Source organism: Astatotilapia calliptera, chromosome 7, assembly GCF_900246225.1.
Source record: "Astatotilapia calliptera chromosome 7, fAstCal1.2, whole genome shotgun sequence".
Lineage (NCBI taxonomy): Eukaryota > Metazoa > Chordata > Actinopteri > Cichliformes > Cichlidae > Astatotilapia > Astatotilapia calliptera.
In genome coordinates, this window is record NC_039308.1 from 38025900 (window position 1) to 38047733 (window position 21834).

Below are 21834 nucleotides of genomic sequence, written 5' to 3' on the forward strand. Positions count from 1 at the left end.
GCTGCTCCGGTGCATCAGCGTGGGCGCCGTATTTTTCCGGGGCTGCCCCGCCCCCTAAAGCACGAGAGTGTAAGTTTTGGAGTTTTTTTTGTAAGTTCTTTTTATTTAAAACGTTTTTTTTAAGTGAAAAAAGGTTTTTAAATCATAATATGGTAATTATAGCACAAAGTTTGGTTTGTTTCAAAGTCTGACTTAATGCGAATCGTTCAGATCGTTCTGCCTCCTCTCTGCACACCCACGAATAACCCTCTGCAGGTCGGCAGCGACACTAAACTTTATTTGTTACTGTGAGTCACCTCAGCCCCGTTTAACACTTTTGATACTAAGGTAATTTAGATGATTTAGGATGAGTCGACACAGTGAAATATGTGGTGATATATATCACTTCCATCATCTTTCATCAGTGACTTAAATTAAAACCCCCATCTTGTTTTTCTTTGCCTGACATGATCCACAGTCAGCTTTGTTTAGTGAAAAAAATTTATGAAACATTTTCATAAACTATTATTCAATACTGGAAAGTTCAGTAAACTTTACTTGAAATTAGGTTTAATCCCCTGTAAAATGTGATGTGTAGAAAAATGCTGTCTTTAGTTTTACGAGTAATGCACAGGAACGTCTCTATGTTTCAGCAATTCTTCTAAGTCCATAGCCTGAAATCACAGCCAAATACGGTGTTCACAAGAATGAACTTTTAGAACTTACAGATAGGCCTGTGTGCCACAAAACATTACTGCAAAGATGAGAACACTTCACTCTGAGTGACATTTAACAATACACTGACTTGTTTTTCAGCTTCACTCATAGGCAGGATGTTTTTAATTTTAGTGATACTGATCAGACAAGAGGAAGCAGTCCAGGTTGGAGGTTCACTTAAAGCACTTAAGTAAGTAAATGTACACAGTGGTCCTATCGACGTGCTCATTCAAGACAGTGAACGTGGACAATATGTCCTCATTTTCTTAACAAAAACTCATTGTTACACACAGGTGCAACATAAAAGTGATGCACGTAAACTGATTTGTACGTTTATCATTTCATGTTCTCTTTAAAATCCACCAAGTCAACAGTAAACAGCTGACGGTTAGCTTTAGGGTTGGGTGTGACTTAAGTCACAAGGTAAAAAAGGGAGATTTTCAGAAACTAGAACTTTGATTTTAAACTGAGTCTAAGATATTTTGGCAACTTCTATTTGAGTTTAATAAACCCAACCACTTCCCCTAAACCTATCAAATACCTGGTGGATGTGAAAAGGTTATTTACGCAATCATATACTGATATATGACCCTGGGAAACATAGTCATGATTGCATTCACATTCAGCTTAACCCAAAGAAATGGGTTTTGTGGTTCGGACTCCTTCTGACATTTCTTTGGAGGTGGAGGAACATCACAGTAATTGCTTAAAGGAGCTTCTTCGACATCTTTAACGCGCGTTGTAACTTCTTATCTTGTGGGCGTCTTTTATTTTGACAGCGCATGTGCACCTGCGGATCACTTATGTGCAGCCCTGTCTATAACTACCTAAGTTATTTAAAAATTATTATCATTTAATTTACCCCCCTTTCCCAGCATCTTCACACTAATAACCCTGCACTTTGAAAAATTACCTGCAGGTGTGTCAAACATCAGCTTTTCTGTAAGTTGGCCATATAAGCAGGTTGGCATGCCACGAATCAAAACAGCAGAAACAGAAAAAAAAACTCTTCAGTCCAACTCCAGACTTGTTTTATCGACTGCCTGATTTACACTGTTTTAAGTTTTGTGTGTTTACATTTAATAGCAACTTATATTTGTATCTGTTCATCACCCTGTGTGGCACCTGAGGGTCCAGACCACCGGTCAGAAGAAACCCAACTGATCCTTCTCCTGGAACCCTGAACTGGACATTAGTGTGGTTATCAGAGTAAAACAGTGAACATCATCCTGAGCTGCACTGTGGTTTCTTAGCAAGCGTTATCACTCGTAGCTGAAATGAGCTGTAATCCGATGAGAGCATCTCAGTGAGGTTGTCATGGTAACTCAATGGCAGCAGCAGTGACGTTCAGGTGGGACACTTCTGTGTGGATTCTCGATGTTTTTCCCTGTGCTTGTCCTGGTTCCTTCCGGAGCTCCGGTTGCTCCTGCATTGAAGGTCGTGCTGGGTCACTGCTGCTGGTGTGAATCCAGGATACGCTCACATCAAACACTCTTAATCTCAAGAGTTTCAATTCCTGTTTAATGGAGAGGTTAAAAACCACAGCCCTGTAATCTGACAGCAGCTTCTTATCAAATTACAGGTTATCATCAATTTTCTTTAGAAAATCTCCAAATACAAACTTTATCTTTATGTTGTTCAAACAGGAACAGAACTGTGAACCAGCAGAAACCAGAAACTGATGAAACTGCTCTGCCTCACTGACCCCTCATGACGAGGTCTGACTAAAGCGGGCTAATATTTCATGTGCTGCACGTGAGCATCTTTCTGTGTGAAGGAAATGAGACAAGCTTTTCTTCATTTAAATATTCTGCAGTTTCTATAAAAAGGCTGTGCGATCATTTTCAGTGGAGTGAAACTCAGGGAATAAAGTAAAATAAATAAATAAAATGATGGATTATAAGAGAACTAAAACTAAGAAAGGCAAAGATTAGAATTAGGAAAACTAAATGAGGCATAAAATAGAAACTTGAATGATGTGAATGAAGAACAAACCATGCAGAAAATATAATAATAACTAATGACTAAAAAACATGCTTATGGATAACAGGTTGTTTTGTCAGAGGTCTAGGCGTTCACTCTCAGTGGGTGGAGTTCCTGTCCTGACGTCTTGATGCATTCTCAATCATCCAGGAACCCTTTTTGGGTTCCTGTCCTGACTGTGATAACAGCACTTTCTGCATATCAGTCATGCTCATCCTCCTCCCACACACTCACACATTCACACTGCGCGCACACACACACACACACACACACACACACACACACACACACACACACACACACACACACACACACACACACACACTGTTTAAATAAAAGAAGTGCTACATTAAAAACAAATCATCAGATCCAGAAACTGTGTTCACTCCTCAGTTACAGAGGAAGAAGGAAGATTTCATCTAGTTGTTAGCACACAGTTTCAAGACCTGCATTACGGTGCACACTTGTGTATTTGTGAACTTTTACCTAGCATGCATATACCACTAAAACAATACCATCAGTAGGGTTAAACAGTTATAAAGTGCTTGTAGCTTAGGCGATAGAGCAGGTGATCTATTTATCAGAATGTTGGCGGTTTGATCCCTGGCTGCTCTGTCTGCATGCCAAATATCCTTGGGCAACATACTAATCCCGAATTGCTCTCTGATGCATGAATCAGAGTTTGAATATTAGATAGTAGGAAGTGCTGGTAAAAGAGTCATGTTGTATAAAGTGCTTTGGGTGATCCAGCAGAGTAGGAAAGCGTTATAAAAGCGTGAGCTTTTCCCCCCTACCATTTGAAATGACCACAGGTGTTTATACCCACAGGTAAATGAACAGTTTATTATTTGTAAAAATAATTTCTGTTTTATGGGTTATGTGATAGTTTCCAACATTGCAGACAAAAACAAACACCCAGGAAATACTGAACATGTGTCAGTGAGGTAAGGCCACTTCCTATTCACGATAAAAAAGTAAATGTGATTGGTCTCTTCCTGCAGGCAGATACTGAGGACAGCAGGTTTGATGATCAGAGCAGCGAGCAGGCAGAGAGACATCTACCTGGACATGGATCACCTGCTGCTGCTGCTGCTGTTGTGGAGCTCAGGTAGGACTGGTTTAAACATCATCTGTAAGCTTTCACTGATCTGACTGGAGGATTTCACCAAACGGCAGTGAGAAAATTATATACATTATGATTTTGCTGTATGTGTGTTTGTAAGTCCCTTATCTCATCCTAGACAAGTGGACCAATCATGATGAAACTTTGAATAAACATTGCTGAGGCCACTGTGAGTGCCAACATTATGATGTACACAAATATTTTTCATGCAATTGTATGTATTTGTACATCTGACAGGTCAAATGGTGACATTATGATTTAGTATTGTTCTGTTACATTTACCAGTATATACTGTAAATCTTCTGTCATAAGCTCATCTGATAGTGACTGTAATGCTTTGTTGACTTAATAAACCCCAAATTACATGTAGAAATAAAATTATTAAACTTCAATATTTCTAACATGTTTAGTGTTTAAACAAGCAAAACCCACATGAATGAAACACAGAGAACATTTAAACATATACTTACTAACATGAAAACCCATGAAACATTTTATTTAATCCCAATGTAGAAAAATGCATCATTCTTTATTTACCTAACCCCAAAGCAAACACCATGCATAGCACAGAGGTTTGCTGGTACATTTAAACATTTCTTTAACCAAATAGTTTATTAAAAATAACTGTAACATAAACATTAGAAATCTCAGTGTAAAATTTGGTGAAAAACTAAGTTTAAAAAAATTAACCCTTCATAATACGGCTTGTCACTAAGGACATAATTGCCCTGTAATTAAAAGGAATTTTTATGTATTTTCTTAGAAGTTACAAAGTAATTATATTCATATAAATTGTATTATTTAAAGGTAGGGACACTAAAATAAGGGGGTAAGTCAGATTACAAACATAAAATGTACTGTATGAATAATGAATTATTGCATTAGTCTTTATTAATGTGTAAGTAATCTTACACAACACATGAGTAATTTTTAGCATAACACCATATATTTTACAGGAAATGATAAATCATACTGTAACTAATTTTAACTGCAGCATAATTTCATGGTAATTTTGTGCAAAGACAATATTTCAGCATCATACTTTGTAAGTATGGCGTATGGAGCGGATTAATATTGCCTTTTTATGTCTTTATTTTAAAAACTTTTTTTACATGATTAATTTGTCTTAAAGATTCTTTAAGGTTTGTTTGACGCCAGATACATTTTGTGTGTGTGTGAAGCAACTGTTTTAGATGCTGTCAAAATAAAAGTTGACATGGATGATTCATTTTTAACATACTCTTCTTGTCACTGTCACTGACTCAGCTCCTCAGACTGGTCAGAGCTCATGGGAACAGTTTAAACTTAATAAAGATTAAAGAAATCCGTCTATCACAGTTTAAAAAGACAGTTGGTAAAAACACGATCAGTAACAATTTCAGATAAGCACGTTAATTGAAGTTTTAGTGCTCAGGGTATGAAATTAACTAGACTCAAGACTTCTTTGGTTTCCAAATCTCTATTACATGATAAAAAAACGAATTATAAATTCAGATTTGAATGGGTACTTTTGTTCATTTTTCATTATTTGCATCTTTCTCTCGTAGATTTTGGCTTTAACGCACTTTGAACAGGCTCACACACCAACATGACACACATACAAACACCCATACACTCTGTGATGGCCAAACCCGTGGCCACACTCTAAAGTCGGTAAATTTTGTATTTTCATTCTTCATTTGAACATAGTAATACATTTTAGTTGCCAATAACTTTATTGATTGGTTTGGATACATTTGTTCTATTTGTAAGCGCGCACATTTAGTTTACTTATGTATTCATACTACTTCATTTCTTTGCTTTCTGACCAACCTTTGTCTTTTTATTTCTTACCTGGTATCATCCCTGGGAGTTGCTGGACAAAAGATGGTAGCCAGGGTTTGAAACCATTAAATATGAAGGAAGATAATTGGACCACACCACCACTTCCTGCTGAAGGGGAGGATGTGTATTTTCTTTACTTTAAAAACAAAGTATTTGTATTTAATTAAATATTTGAGTTTAGGGTTTAATGGGGTTTTTGATTTTCTTCTTTAGTGTTTAGTTTATTAACAAACTAGATTGTACTGCTTCGTTTTTGATTTATGATTTTGTTTTGTTTGTTACCCCTCATGTGTCACAATGGTCTGATCAGCCATTCTACAGGGAGTGCAGAATTATTAGGCAAATGAGTATTTTGTCCACATCATCCTCTTCATGCATGTTGTCTTACTCCAAGCTGTATAGGCTCGAAAGCCTACTACCAGTTAAGCATATTAGGTGATGTGCAGGCACGTGCAGAGGGGGGGGGCTAGAGGGGCTTGAGCACCCGCCCCTTTCCTGATGGAAAGGGTAATGTGATGTGGGCAAACCAAGAAGTTTGCCCACATTACTCCTGTCCTTGCTGATCTGCACTGGTTGCCTGTCAAATATCGTATTCAATTTAAAATTTTGTTGTTTACTTTTAAAATTACCAATAACACTGCACCAAGCTATCTTAAGGAACTTTTAAACCCATATGCTCCTGCTAGGGCTTTAAGGTCTTCCTCACAATTACTGTTGGTTCAGCCCAGATCTCGACTGAAATCTAGAGGTGATCGATCGTTTGCTCTAGTTGCACCGGAGCTGTGGAACAATCTCCCGATTGGCATCCGGGCGTCTGATTCTATTCATTCTTTTAAATCACGGCTAAAAACATATCTTTTTAAACTTGCCTTTTCTACCAGTTAAATGCTGGCTTGCTTGCAGTGACCTATTGTATTAAATTCTCTGCTATCTTTCCATTATTGGTGTCTTTTATCATGGTGGTACAGTCTTACCTTGCTATAATCTATGTGCTGCAGTTTACTCTTATTGGTGGCTTTTATCTGTGAACATAATCCGTTACTTTTATGAATTTGATGTTAATGTGTGAACTGTTTTATTTTTTATTGTTTTATGTAAAGCATGGTGGCACGGTGGTTAGCACTGTTGCCGCACAGCAAGAAGGTCCTGAGTTCAATTCCAACATCAGGCCGGGGTCTTTCTGTGTGGAGTTTGCATGTTCTCCCCATGTTTGCGTGGGTTCCCTCCGGGTACTCCGGCTTCCTCCCACCGTCCAAAGACATGCAGCTTGTGGGGATAGGTTAATTGGATAATCCAAATTGCCACTAGGTGTGAATGTGAGCGCGAATGGTTGTCTGTCCCTGTGTGTAGGCCCTGCGACAGACTGGCGACCTGTCCAGGGTGTACCCCGCCTCTTGCCCTATGACAGCTGGGATAGGCTCCAGCGCCCCCCGCGACCCTGAAAAGGATAAGCGGAAGCGAATGGATGGATGGATGGATGTAAAGCACTTTGGTATGCCCAAGGCTTTTAAATGTGCTCTATAAATAAAGATTGTTGTTGTTGTTGGGTTCCCAAAGTGCCCTTTTGTTGAGGCAACTTTTAAAAAAACAAATTATTATTATTTTTTTTTTAATGTGTGTGTGCGTGCGGAGTCCTGTCTGTGCCCCTCAACAATAATATTTAACTATTAATCACAGTTTTGCTAAATAAAAGGATCTGGCTTGCATCAGTCACATGATCACATTTAACCAATGATCGCCCTTGACGGCAGAACGCGCTGGTTACGAGCTCACAAAGAGCACGCGCATTTGTTGCGGTCCGGAGCTGTAGGAGAAACACAAGTTAACTCAGAGACACAGACTGATGCGACAAAACCAGTAAGTAGGTGTACAGCGTACACTGTAGTGTATAGCACACAGGAGTATCAGCTTATTACGTACACGTTGGTAAGCTGTCTTGTTGCAACTGACGAACTGAAACAAACGAGCGTGCTGTGTGTGCAACAGCGCGACAAACATTACCTGTCCTTTTATTAACTGCACAAGTAGTGCTGGTCATAGCTGCTGGCTACCTGTGTAAGGCTGTCATGGGTCTGTAGCTCTGTCACCGTTTTAGGGAACATATTTAGTTTTAAAGTAAGTTTCCGGGCTTTTCCTGCCTTTCTGGAGGGATTATATTTCACTAAAAAACGATCTAATATGCATGTCCACATAATTATGCATTATAATAATATTTTAAAAAACACACGCTGTATTTTAAAAAACATACATTAAGAAGCAGATTATATTAGATTTATATTTTAAATAAGACAAAATTTGGATTTTACAACAGTAAAATGATTGTATCTCTACAGTTTAAAAATTTAATAAGCTTTGCCCCTGCACAGAGTGGATAGATAGGGCAAGATACTAACCCCATGTTTGCCTACTGGCGGTGGTCAGAGGGCCCGGTGGCGCCAGTGTCCGGCAGCCTCGCCTCTGTCAGTGCGCCCCAGGGTGGCTGTGGCTACAATGTAGCTTGCTATCGCCTGTGGGTGAATGACTGAATGTAGTGTAAAGCGCTTTGGGGTCCTTAAGGACTAGAAAAGCGCTATACAAATGCAGTCCATTTACCATGTACCCATCAGGTAAAACATCAGCGATGTTTGCTTTGCCTTGTTGCCCATATTAGATTCTTGATGAATGTGTGTTGTTGTTATTCAGCCTGGTTCAATGTGCCCCTTTTTAACTTTGAGCACCCGCCCCTTTAAACCTCTCTGCACAGCCCTGGTGATGTGCATCTCTGCAATGAGAAGGGGTGTGGTCTAATGACATCAACACCCTATATCAGGTGTGCACAATTATTAGGCAACGTCCTTTCCTTTGGCAAAAAGGGTCAAAAGAAGGACTTGACAGGCTCAGAAAAGTCAAAAATAGTGAGATATCTTGCAGAGGGATGCAGCAGTCTCAAAATTGCAAAGCTTCTGAAGCGTGATCATCAAACAATCAAGCGTTTCATTCAAAATAGTCAACAGGGTCGCAAGAAGCGTGTGGAAAAACCAAGGCGCAAAATAACTGCCCATGAACTGAGAAAAGTCAAGCGTGCAGCTGCCAAGATGCCACTTGCCACCAGTTTGGCCATATTTCAGAGCTGCAACATCACTGGAGTGCCCAAAAGCACAAGGTGTGCAATACTCAGAGACATGGCCAAGGTAAGAAAGGCTGAAAGACAACCACCACTGAACAAGACACACAAGCTGAAACGTCAAGACTGGGCCAAGAAATATCTCAAGACTGATTTTTCTAAGGTTTTATGGACTGATGAAATGAGAGTGAGTCTTGATGGGCCAGATGGATGGGCCCGTGGCTGGATTGGTAAAGGGCAGAGAGCTCCAGTCCTGCACCGGCGTGCCCGTGCAGCCCCCTCTAGCTTCTGCTCGGTGGCTACTGGGTGACTCCTCGTCTGGGGATCCTCAGCCCTTCCCATGAGGGTGGCACGGATGCCCCTCCGGTGGTCCTCCTTGGGCTCTCGCACTCTGGGGCCTCTGGATGTCTGGGGCCTGGATCTCCTCCATGCCTGCTTCATGCCCTGGGGGACGGGGCTATGGCTCGCTACATCCTCTTGCATACCATTACATGTGGAAACCATTTGAATACAAGCGCGCTGATCCACACAGGTATGCACACGGATGTTCACTGCTCGTAGACTTAAATTACACCTTTCTTGGCTGCTACTTCAAAGCACATTGTGCGCTGTCTGTCCTGCGTGCTGCACAACAACATTGAATTTTTAGTATTTACTGCTGTTTACACTTAGCTAGATTAATGCGATGGTGTTGTGTTTAGTATGTTGCTTTGGGGTTTTTTTTGCTTGTTTTCTATTCTTCTCTCAACAGGTGATCCAGGAGATTTTTTTTTTCTCCCCCCCTTTCTCACTGTCCCTCTCCCCTTCTGTTTTTCTTTTCCTTCCTCTTTCCCTCTCCCTTTCCTATCCCTCACTCATGTCTGTCCCGTCTGTAACAACTGAAATAAATAAATAATAAAAACAAAGGTCGATCAAATGGACCAATACGGCAATGCTACGATGATCCATTTGGCAAAGTAAATCCATTGGGTATCCTTGTTGGTCTTCAGACAACAATTCTGACGGCTAAAGAACCAAATGGGACAGGCCAAAAAAAAAAAAAAAAAGAGAGCTCCACTCCGACTCAGACGCCAGCAAGGTGGAGGTGGAGTACTGGTTTGGGCTGGTATCATCAAAGATGAGCTTGTGGGGCCTTTTCGGGTTGAGGATGGAGTCAAGCTCAACTCCCAGTCCTACTGCCAGTTTCTGAAAGACACCTTCTTCAAGCAGTGGTACAGGAAGAAGTCTGCATCCTTCAAGAAAAACATGATTTTCATGCAGGACAATGCTCCATCACACGCGTCCAAGTACTCCACAGTGTGGCTGGCAAGAAAGGGTATAAAAGAAGAAAAACTAATGACATGGCCACCTTGTTCACCTGATCTGAACCCCATTGAGAACCTGTGGTCCATCATCAAATGTGAGATTTACAAGGAGGGAAAACAGTACACCTCTCTGAACAGTGTCTGGGAGGCTGTGGTTGCTGCTGCACGCAATGTTGATGGTGAACAGATCAAAACACTGACAGAATCCATGGATGGCAGGCTTTTGAGTGTCCTTGCAAAGAAAGGTGGCTATATTGGTCGCTGATTTGTTTTTGTTTTGTTTTTGAATGTCAGAAATGTATATTTGTGAATGTGGAGATGTTATATTGGTTTCACTGGTAAAAATAAATGATTGAAATGGGTATATATTTGTTTTTTGTTAAGTTGCCTAATAATTATGCACAGTAATAGTCACCTGCACACACAGATATCCCCCCTAAAATAGCTAAAACTAAAAACAAACTAAAAACTACTTCCAAAAACATTTAGCTTTGATATTAATGAGTTTTTTGGGTTCATTGAGAACATGGTTGTTGTTCAATAATAACATTATTCCTCAAAAATACAACTTGCCTAATAATTCTGCACTTCCTTGTTTATACCCTTGTATGTCATTTCATGTTTAGGTCAATTATGTATGTTTGGGCAGTCATTTGGTTTTAAGTCTGCAGTCTTTGCCTGAGTTCAGTTTTGTTTCTTTGACCTCTTTTATGAGCTCAACATTTATTACTCTTGTAAATATAATTTTTGGGGGTTAAATAAATGGAAACTATATTTTTCTAATAATTCCTGGGACGACTCCTGTTTTTCAACTCGGTCCATCACACACTCATATCTGACGATCAAAGGAAAATAAGAAACTCTGCAAAATCGGTCAATTTGAACTTAACATCAAACTGTGCTGCTCCTCTCACTGTCAGGGGGATGAATGTGATGAGCCATAGAACGCAGGGTAGACAGAGTCTCTTCTCTCACAGATTCACTGCAGAAAATTTAGTTACAGGGAAATCAAGCAGCACAGCTGAAAAACGCACTGAATGGTAAATGGACTGATTCTTATATAGCTCTCCCGGAGTACTCAAAGCGCTGTATACAACATGCCTCATTCACCCACTCATACAAGCACTTCTAAACACAAGTGCAAACTAAACTACATTCATACTCCGATGAACGCATCGGAGGGCAACTTGGGGTTACAATCTTGCCCAAGGATATTTGGCATGCAGACTGGGGAAGCCAAGGATCGAACCACCAACCTTCCAATCAGTAGCTGATCTGCTCTACCACCTGAGCCACAGCCACTGAGAGCTCAGCTTTTGGCCCAAAGAATGAGGACAGCTTGGCCAGTGCTTCACATTCTACCCCTGGATGGATGTGGATGTTTCAAAGCGTATGTTTAGAAAAGTAGTTTATTGTGCAACGCTTTTAGTCCGATGTGCTGGGTAATGTAATGGATTCATGCATTCATGAATTCACCTGCCGTCTACCTCCATTACTCCTGCTGCTTTTACCCATTATTGCCTCCACTCTTGATCATTAAAATGCACTATTCATTCCACACATGTAGCTTGCACTTATTGATCTGGCACATCTGGCTTCAAACTGATGGTTTTCTTTGGTTTTCTCTTCAGGAGTCCAAGCTGAAGGGAAACACAACTCAACAGGTGAACAAAAAACAAAACAAAAAAATAAAATACTCAGCAGGAAAGGTTGACTTTAACATTTTCAGGAGTAAATTTCTTTATTGATGGCTCTCTGCTTTCTGTTCAGAGTCTGATGATGTCAGATTGGTGGAAGGACCCAGTTTGTGTGCTGGTACATTGGAGGTGAAACATCTGGGAGAGTGGAGACCAGTGAATGTCATTGACTGGACCCTGAAGGAAGCAGCCGTGGTCTGTGAACATCTGGACTGTGGCTCTGCTGTTGCTTTCGGATTGAAACCGCAGATGTCTGCATCTTTGTGGAAGATCAAACTTGACTGTGTTTGGTCAGGATCTACTCTGAGGGAGTGTGCAACACCAGATAATTCTTATACAGCCCTGATTCTCACCTGTTTGGGTGAGCTTATTAGTGACATAATCTATGTCATTGTGTTTGACATTAATTCAACAGTTTGACACATATGCAAGTTTTCTTAGATGATGGTTTTCAGCAGCAGCATTTTTTTCTTTCTCCAGACTCTGTCAGGCTGCTGAATGGTTCCAGTCTGTGTTCAGGCAGACTGGAGGTGAAGTCTAACCAGAGCTGGTCCTCAGTGTGTGAAGCTGACTTTGACCAGCAGGATGCAGAGGTGGTCTGTAGGGAGCTCGGCTGTGGGCCTCCTTCGGTCCTCCAGGGGGCGCTCTATGGAGAAGTGGAGGCTCTAGCGTGGAGCAAAGAGTTCCAGTGTGGAGGCCATGAGTCTGCTCTCCTGGACTGTAGAAGCTCAGGCTCAGCTAGAAACAGCTGCTCACCTGGCAAAGCTGTTGGACTCACCTGCTCAGGTAAATGGTAAATGGCCTGCATTTGTATAGCACTTTTCTAGTCCATAGGACCCCAAAGCGCTTTACACTACATTCAGTCATTCACACACACATTCACACACTGGCGATAGCAAGCTACATTGTAGCCACAGCTGCTCTGGGGCGCACTGACAGAGGCGAGGCTGCCGGACACAGGCGCCACCGGGCCCTCTGACCACCACCAGTAGGCAAACATGGGGTTAGTATCTTGCCCAAGGATATTTGGCATGCAGCCAGGATGCAGCCTGGGATCAAACCATCGACCTTCTGATTAGTGGCTGACCTGCTCTGCCACCTGAGCTACAGGTAGAAGAGGAGCTGCAGCTTTGATGTGGTTCAAACTCACTTTATTCTTTTACTGATGACTCTCTGCTTTCTGTTCAGAGCCTGATGATGTCAGACTGGTGGGAAGAGCCAGTCGCTGTGCAGGTGAAGTGCAGGTGAAACAACTGGGAATGTGGAGATATGTGATTAATACTGCACACAACCTGGAGGAAGTCACTGCTCTCTGTGAACGTCTTGACTGTGGCTTTGCTGTGGGAATGACCATGTCCCGTTCCGGGCTAGTCTCAGACGACTGGGAAATAAAACGTGATTGTGCTCAGGCTGGATCTCCTTTGAGAGAATGTTTGAGTTTCTCTGTCATCACATTTTCACAAAAAGGCCTATTCAGAGAACTTAAATGCTCAGGTAAGCAAATAAAAATTCTGTGGACATAAACATGATTTCTACTTGCAGCGGTTGGTGTCATCTAAACATTTGTATATTGATGTTTCCACAGTTATCCTAACTTTAAGCTTACTCAAAAGACACACATTGATCATGAGCTATAACTGGCAATAGAATACAATATGTTCAAATGATTACATTATTTTTCTTAAATGCATGGCATCATTGACAGTGATCTTACTAAAGTTTCTTTAACTGATGCTGTACAGGGAGAACTTAGCTTTCTGCTTTAGTTTTTGTCAGGATGTAATTAAACACATTATTGCCCATATACTGTGTGAAGCTGTCCCCAGGGACAAAAATATACATATGATATAAAGTTTCAAACATATTAACAGGAATAATGTTCATTAAACACACAGCTTATCTGAGGAAAAATAAATAACTTGTATCATTAATTAACCCTACCGTCATGTTGTGTGAAGTTAAAAAATCTAAAAGAATTAGTTCAAAGTACTTTTTTAATATGAAAAAGTGTAATAAAAATATAAAATGATATTTGTTCATGTTATATATTTGTAACTCTGGTCTGCATGTTTATATTACATAGATACATCAAAGAGGAGGTTAAAGGGGTCAAAAAATATTTGAATTTGACTGTGAAACATACTTCACCCAAACCACACACACACCTACACACACACCTACACACACACACACACACACACACACACACACACACACACACACACACTATTGACCTCGTGTATAAAGTGCGAGAATGAGCGGGTTGTTATCAGTTTTGATGGGGAACTTTTGTGTTTCTGTGGGCAAACTCCACCCACCCTTAGTGGAAATTCAGCAGAAAAGGAGCAAGGCAAGTTTCTGCAAAGGAGTCCAAACAAGACTGCAGCTACATGTTACAAAGTTTCCTTTCAGAGTTTTACAAAATTAGCAGCAAAAGTAAACAGCTGACAGCCCTGGAAGTTCTGGACTCAACTTTGAAGACCATCTTGAGGTCAATTCAGAATCTGATGATTCAACAAAATATTTTTAAAAAAGAACAACTTGTCTCATCTCAACATGTCTCCAGTGCGTGCTGTTATAAAGATGTGTTCTGTTGTTAATGATGAAGTCATGTTGAGTTGTGCCGAGGTTGAATCAGTGAATAGTTGTTTGCTGCCATCTTTTTCTTGTGTGTCTGCTGTCTCTGATCTCTCTGTTTGATCTTCTCTGATGTCTCCAGACTCTGTCAGGCTGCTGAATGGTTCCAGTCTGTGTTCAGGCAGACTGGAGGTGAAGTCTAACCAGAGCTGGTCCTCAGTGTGTGAAACTGACTTTGACCAGCAGGATGCAGAGGTGGTCTGTAGGCAGCTCGGCTGTGGGCCTCCTTCGGTCCTCCAGGGGGCGCTCTATGGAGAAGTGGAGGCTCCAGTGTGGAGCAAAGAGTTCCAGTGTGGAGGCCATGAGTCTGCTCTCCTGGACTGTAGAAGCTCAGGCTCAGCTAGAAACAGCTGCTCACCTGGCAAAGCTGTTGGACTCACCTGCTCAGGTAGAAGAGGAGCTGCAGCTTTGATGTGGTTCAAACTCACTTTATTCTTTACTGATGAATTTATCCTTTCTATTCAGATCCTGTTAGGTTGGTGGGAGGTGCCAGTCGCTGCTCAGGTACATTAGAGGTAAATTATCTGAGGCAGTGGAGCCCAGTGGATGTCTCTGACTGGAGCCTGAAGGGAGCAGCTTCTGTCTGTGCACATCTGGATTGTGGCTCTGCTGTTTCTGTAAGACGGACAAAGGCCACTGGATTCTATCCGCTGACAGTACGCTCTGACTGTGTTAAATCTGGATCTGCTCTAAGGACGTGTACAACATTCATGTCATCTTCCTCTATGATAAAGCTCAACTGCACAGGTAAGCATATCATTTCAATCCAAATAATTTTCTTTATGTGGATCGAATCTACAATTTCTGTCAGTACTTTGTTAGGTTAGAGTCAGGAAAAGAAAAGTGAGGAAAGAAGATGGTAGTAAGGGCATTAAAATATATATCAGAAAGATCCAGCTCAGAGCCAGCTAATGAAGAATGTTACAGACAGAGGGGGTATGAATGACTTCCAGTGGTGCTATGCTATATAAACAGAGAAAACCAAGTAAAGATGTACCCAGTATATCACGAATGGCCACTGAACAGAGAAATTGATAGTAAAAGAAACAGGTGTCCTTCTAAACGCAGGTGGCCAGTCTTGGCTGACACACTTCTATAAGATTCTTTCAGACAGTTGAGAGGCACTGTCATCTGAATGGAGCAGTGGCTCCCATCTTCAAGAAAGGCAACTGGTGGGCATGTTCCAACTTCCGGGAGTCACACTCCTCAGTCTGCCAGTAAAAGGTCTACGCCAAGGGCCGGGAGAAGATTGTCCATCTGTTAGTTGCACCTCAGATTCAAGTGGAACAATGTCGTTTTCATCCTGGTTGTGGATCATTGGACCAACTCTTTATCCTTTTGAGTATATGAAGTGCTTTGAGAGACAAGTTTGGAGTCATATCATGTCCTTCATCCCTTCCACCTTTGATGCTCACCAATTTGGTTGCAGGGCTAACAGGTCTACTGAGGATGCTGTTGCTGCTGCTCTTCATTGTTCCCTGTACCACCTGGAGCACCAGGGGAGCTACACACACCTCCTCTTTATTGACTTTAATTCTGCCTTTTACACCATCCTCCCTCACAGGTTGGTGAGCAAGCTGTCAGCCCTAGGACTCCTATACTCCACCTGTCTTTGGATTAAGGACTTTGTAACACAATGCACACAAAGGGTTACGGTGGGCCCCCACATCTTCTCGACCATCAGCATCAGCACCGGCTCTCCCCAGGGCTGTGTCCTGAGCCCTCTGCCTTTCATGCCGTACACTTACAACTGTGGGGGGGGGGGCTGGGTTGGGGGTGTCTGCCTACAGGGACGAAGTGGAGTGACTGACAGCGTGGTGCAGGGACAACAACCTGCTCCTGAACACAACCAAGACCAAGGAGATTACTGTAGATTTCAGGATAAGAGAACAGACATTAAACCACTTTTTATCAGTAGGGATGGGGTGGAGATTGTGTCGGACTTCTGCTTCCCTGCTTCACGTCATGGAGGACCTATCCTGGTGTGTGAACGATGCTGCAGAGCTGTCAGTAGGCTCAGCAAAGTCTTTATTTCAAAAGCTGCTGGTGTCCTTCTACCAAGAGCATCCTGTGCAACTGCCACTGTTTGTGGTTTTCCAGATGCAGAACAGTGCAGAGGAAAACACTTAAGGGGATTATAAAGGTTGCCCAGGGGATCATCGGCTGCTCTTCAGCCTCCCTGGATGAACTGCACAGCTCTCGCTGTCTCAGGAAAGCAGAAAATACCATAAAAGACTCTTCACACTCCGCACATAAACTGTTCCAACTGCTGCCATCAGGCAAAAGATGCAAGAGCATCAGAGCAAAGACAAATAGATGAATAGCAGTTTGTACCCTGTAGCTGTTAGGGGACTGAATGACCCATAATTACCTCCATTTTAACCTGACAAGTACAGTGCAATGGATGACAGCCTGTGCAATAGTGTTAAATGTACAATAAGGTTTTATTTATTACTGAATGACTGTGTTCTACCTTTTTTATATTATTCTTTTGTAATCATGTTTAAACTTTCATTTCTTGACACTGCAGGGACTGCACCTAATTTCGTTGTACTTGTTACAATGACAATAAAGATATTCTGATTCTGATATTCAAGCATGTGTGGGAGTTTGAGTGACCAGTCTACATGTGTATTATGGAGTTGGAGAAGGCATTCAACCATATTCCTGTGGGTGTCCTGTTAGAGGTGTTTCAGGAGCGTGGGATGTTGGGTCCGTTGTTGAGGGCTGTTTAGTCTCTTTACAGCTGTATAGAGAGTTTACTTAGCATTTCCAGTAATATGTCTGTGAAACACCACGGCAGACCCGGTGACATGTTCCTCTGGTCCCTCTCTAAATGGTAAATAAATTTCTGTTTGATCTTCTCTGATGTCTCCAGACTCTGTCAGGCTGCTGAATGGTTCCAGTCTGTGTTCAGGCAGACTGGAGGTGAAGTCTGACCAGAGCTGGTCCTCAGTGTGTGAAGCTGACTTTGACCAGCAGGATGCAGAGGTGGTCTGTAGGGAGCTCGGCTGTGGGCCTCCTTCGGTCCTCCAGGGGGCGCTCTATGGAGAAGTGGAGGCTCCAGTGTGGAGCAAAGAGTTCCAGTGTGGAGGCCATGAGTCTGCTCTCCTGGACTGTAGAAGCTCAGGCTCAGCTAGAAACAGCTGCTCACCTGGCAAAGCTGTTGGACTCACCTGCTCAGGTAGAAGAGGAGCTGCAGCTTTGATTTGGCTTTGATTTTTTTTTTAAACTCACTTTGTTCTTTGCTGATGACTCTCTGCTTCTGTTAGAACCCGTCAGGCTGGTGGGAGGAGCCCATCGGTGTGCAGGCACACTCAAGGTGAAACATTTGGGAGAGTGGAGACCAGTGGATGTCTCTGACTGGACCCTGGAGGAAGCAGCTGTTGTGTGTGAACAACTGGACTGTGGCTTAGCTGTTTCTGTAGGACATAGGGTAGAGTCCTCAGACTTGCCAGTGTGGGTGATGAGACCTGACTGTGTTCAGGTTGGATCATCTCTGAGAGACTGTGCAACATCAAATGACTCTTCCTCCATTGTGAATATCACCTGCTCAGGTAAGCGCACCATAATCTGTGACACAATGAATAACACTCATGTGTCCAGCGACAGTTAACGTTTTCCATTGGAGTGAATTGAAAAGATTCAAATCCTCCATGGACTACTGAACCTCACCTGACATGACACACCTTTCATTGTTATCTACATCATCTCTGTCTCCTACAGACCTGCTTGTTCAGCCAGTCATTTCTTTGTCCTCCAATGACGGGGTCTCTGAGGCCCAGCAGCAGGGGTTTCGGGTATCCAGAAGTTCCAACTTCACCATCAGTTGTTTCATCCAGCCACAGTACCCTGGAGGCTCCTTTCAGCTTACCTTCAACAAAGCATACAAATACACCCAAGCAGCTGTCAATCACTCTGCCCATTTCCTGTTTCCTGCTGCAGAACCCGCCCACCAAGGAAACTACAGCTGTGTTTATCACGTTCATGTTTTTTTTCATAACGTCTCCTCTGAGAGCCGACTGCTGTCTGTCGTTGTCTCAGGTAAGCTGAAGCTGACATCAGCCATCAATATCAACATGAGTTTGAGGACAAAAGGAAAAGAGAAAAAGGAAAAAGACAAACACTTGACAAAACATAAATTTTGAGGTGACACAGCAAAAAAAAAATCTAATTCACATGCATATTACAAGCTTCAGTTTAACAAGCAATAAAATATCTGGAGAATAAAAATGAAGATTAATTGTAAGAGTGTCCTTTGCCAAGAGGCAGCAGCGTTAATTGAGCTTGTTAATATTTGTTAGGTTTCAAAGGTAACTGACTCAAACAGGTTTATTCTGTTTTCATGTTGCTATAGCCTGAGCTGTTGGACTCATGATGGTTGTGATGTGTCTGATCAGATCACACAGGTCTTACCGTCAGAGTGATCCTCCTGCCGCTGATTCTGCTGTTGGAGAACATCGTCTTATATTTCTGCTGTAAGGTAAAGAATAAATCTTTTTAGCAGCAGGAATGAAGTCTGTTCATTGAACTGAAGTGAGGAGCGATGCAGTCAGTCTAATCTGTGTGCCACTCCAGAACAGGAGGAAGCAGAGGTCCAGCAGACAGGAGCACACTGAGATGGTGGACAGTAAAGTTGGTGTTTGTGGAGACGAAGGAGCTCATGGAGAACAGGAGGACGTCTGAGCAGCTCACCTAACATCTTGATTAATCTGTCAGCAGAAACACAACTGACCATTATCTCAGTGAAAGATTTTACTTCCCTTTACTAATAAAACTGGAATTATTCTGTAGTTTTCGTACTGTGTTTGAAACAAATCTCTGCTCTTTTCATGTCAGCATGAATACAGTTTGAATCTCACCTGTTCACACATGGAGACAGTTTGTGGTTTTTCTTCTATTTCTGATCGTCACTAGCATCCAGAGAGTCCACAGTCTGTGGGAGGATCTTAGCTGATCAGCTTTCGAGCACAGCCTGAAGTAAATTTTTTTAGTTTGTCTTTAATTGGTGGTCAGAAAGTAAAGATTGCCATCAATCACAATACCTAGGTATTTGTATGAGGCCATAGTTTCAATAGAAAGGCTGCATGTAGTTTTTTCCCCACACTGATGACACGAATAGTAAATAATGTAGGCTCCAGGACATAACCCTGCAGGACTCCATTAGTGATATTTAAAAAACTGGAAGAGAGACCACTGAACTGCACGCATTGCTTATGGTCTGAAAGATAATTAGAGAACCAGCCAACTGCTTGGTCTGCAAGGCCTATTTCCAGTAATCTCTGACATACAGTTTTTTCTGATTGCTTAAGCACATTTTTTGTAACTATTGGCTAATTTTGCAAAACTCTTCACACAAATAAGAAAACCTGTCACCCAATAATCAAAACATTGTAGTTCTCTTGCAAAAGCAAACACAGCTGGATTAACTCTTCACACCTTCGTAAAAATGGTGTTTCCGTATCAAACAGTACACACAAGCCATCATCTACTAAGCACACAATGCGCCAACTACACACTGATGGTATGAATACAAAACACATCTGGCTTTTGCTTTCTCTGTGCACAAGGTAGGCTATGTCAGTTTGAGCTCATACTTCTGTCATAGATCCATAAGCATAGAGGGATCCAAACTTCAAGTACTGGTGTTTAGTCAAACACATCAAAACAAACACAAGTGTTTATTTCCAAGTATAGGATTATTTGCAATCGCCATAATGACTATATGGGTTACTTGGTCTGCAGTGAACATGCTTCCTCTGCCCCAGCATCTGGTCATCTAGCAATTCTGTAAAGTAACAATTTCAGTATTTTTACATCAATGGTATTGGTGTGTTTCTCATTGGCATACGGCAGTGCTACAAATCTTTGTGCGAAGTGACTGTACTAACCGATTCTCATTTCAAGATGTCCTTATGGTACTTGCTACAGTGTAGCGGCTCGAGTTAGGCTGGACCCGTTGGCCAGCTACCCTCAGGGTCATTCGACGGTTGATTACATGGTCCACTATTGTAGCTCTGATGTCATCAGCAATTCTATTTCTTACTCTTCCTACCCTTCCTCTCCCCCCTCCTCGTCTTCCTCTTGCTCCTCCTTGTCCTTGTCGTCCTCTTCATCCTACTTCTTCACCTCCACGTCCTCTTCCTCGGCCTCCTCTACTTCTCACTCTTTCTGCTCCCTCCATTGTACTCCGCACACACAGCTTACCTGTATTATAGTGCTTAGGCTGATTGCAAAGTGAACTAATTATCTAAAAAAGTTTCCACATGTGAAAGTGTGCCAGACAGTTGGCAAAATAGTGTTAATGATAGCCATACATGTGTATACTTTTGCTAGGAGTGTGTTGGAAATTTGGTAATTGAGTGTTGTGCAGTGAATTGTGCCTACAGTTTTGCAAAGTGTGTGTTACAAAATTGCAAACTGAGTGCAAAGCAGTTTTTGTGCTTTTAGTTTTGCAAACTCAGTGAGTGGTTTTGCTATAAGTCTGAATAGTTTTAGAGATTGTGCTACAGGAATCACAGTTAGGTGCTGAAGGAGCCTTTGTCTCTGCTTGTTTGAACTGAGCAGCCAAAGGATAAAAGTCCCTACTTGTCACCTTGCTGATACGTATGTGGGTCTTCTGATTCTGCACTGAATGATTAAACATAAACTCGACTACGCCGATGCTGGGAATGATGATTTTCTCAGATTACAGTTTTTTACAGACGCTAGGACACATTTCTCAATACTTAGGTCACTTTTGCAAAACTCTTCACACAATCCTCCTAACTGACCTTCAGCTTGGCAAAGCAGTTCATTCCACATTCAAAATGCACTACAACTACCAAAACACTTCATTCAGGTCTCAAATAAACTCATTCTTCCAGAACACTAGCAAAGGTTGACAGCCGACAAACACACTTTATCACCCACAAAACAATGACCTAAAAAACACTAACAACATGTAGCATTACACAGTGTTTTCTTGTGTAAAACAAGGACACATTTCTGTTTATAATTTCAATATATGTTACTGGAATGAATCAGACATCATGCAGAATTTGTTAATATTTGTTTATGTATTTTTATTTTTTTGCACTAAGTAATCCCAAAATACAAGAATTTGTATACACACCATCCACTGATACACATACAATAGTAATGCTAATCTACTCGGTCTTCTCCATTTGGCCACAGGTTCTCATCCACATCACATCTTATGTCATCTAGGGCAACACACCTAGGAAATAATCGTCTGGCTGCCAGAATTGAAGGAGTTGAAAAATTGAAGGAGTAACACCTGTGTAGATGTTCATCTACAAAGAGAATCAGCTGTGGCTGGTTAAACTGCATTTTTAGATTTAAAATATGTTTCAATAAAATATTGCTGTTGCATTTTGCTGTCTTTTTAAGTTTTGCATTGTGTTATTGTTTTGGCCACAAGTTTAACAGTTTTGAAAACAGTATGTAAGCACATGCAAAATGTCC

General features: G+C 41.7%; 1 protein-coding gene across 3 annotated transcripts; it reads left to right on the forward strand.

Annotated features, from left to right (window-relative positions):
* The first annotated feature begins 3 nt into the window (after positions 1–3).
* On the forward strand, positions 4–19160 carry LOC113026174 (scavenger receptor cysteine-rich type 1 protein M130-like). Of its 3 annotated transcripts, none has more exons than XM_026174651.1 (13): positions 4–69; positions 3681–3787; positions 11665–11697; positions 11804–12091; positions 12211–12516; positions 12919–13224; positions 14450–14755; positions 14833–15114; positions 17246–17551; positions 17640–17924; positions 18094–18411; positions 18768–18850; positions 18946–19160. In XM_026174651.1, exons 2-13 carry the CDS (start codon positions 3706–3708, stop codon positions 19051–19053), a joined length of 2703 nt encoding a protein of 900 aa, XP_026030436.1. In that variant the 5' UTR covers positions 4–69; positions 3681–3705; the 3' UTR covers positions 19054–19160. The 3 variants fall into 3 exon arrangements, with proteins under 3 accessions (XP_026030436.1, XP_026030437.1, XP_026030438.1); XM_026174652.1 differs by having other exon boundaries at positions 18951–19048; XM_026174653.1 differs by having other exon boundaries at positions 18768–18845; positions 18946–19006.
* Positions 19161–21834: the final 2674 nt, after the last annotated feature.

Excerpts from the sequence above, each read along its gene's own strand:
- LOC113026174 (XM_026174651.1), top strand. The coding sequence starts at position 3,706 with ATGATCAGAGCAGCGAGCAGGCAGAGAGACATCTACCTGGACATGGAT. Across the intron at positions 17,925-18,093 it reads TGTGAATATCACCTGCTCAG|ACCTGCTTGTTCAGCCAGTC; the intron begins GTAAGCGCACCA and ends TGTCTCCTACAG. Across the intron at positions 18,851-18,945 it reads TCTTATATTTCTGCTGTAAG|AACAGGAGGAAGCAGAGGTC; the intron begins GTAAAGAATAAA and ends GTGCCACTCCAG.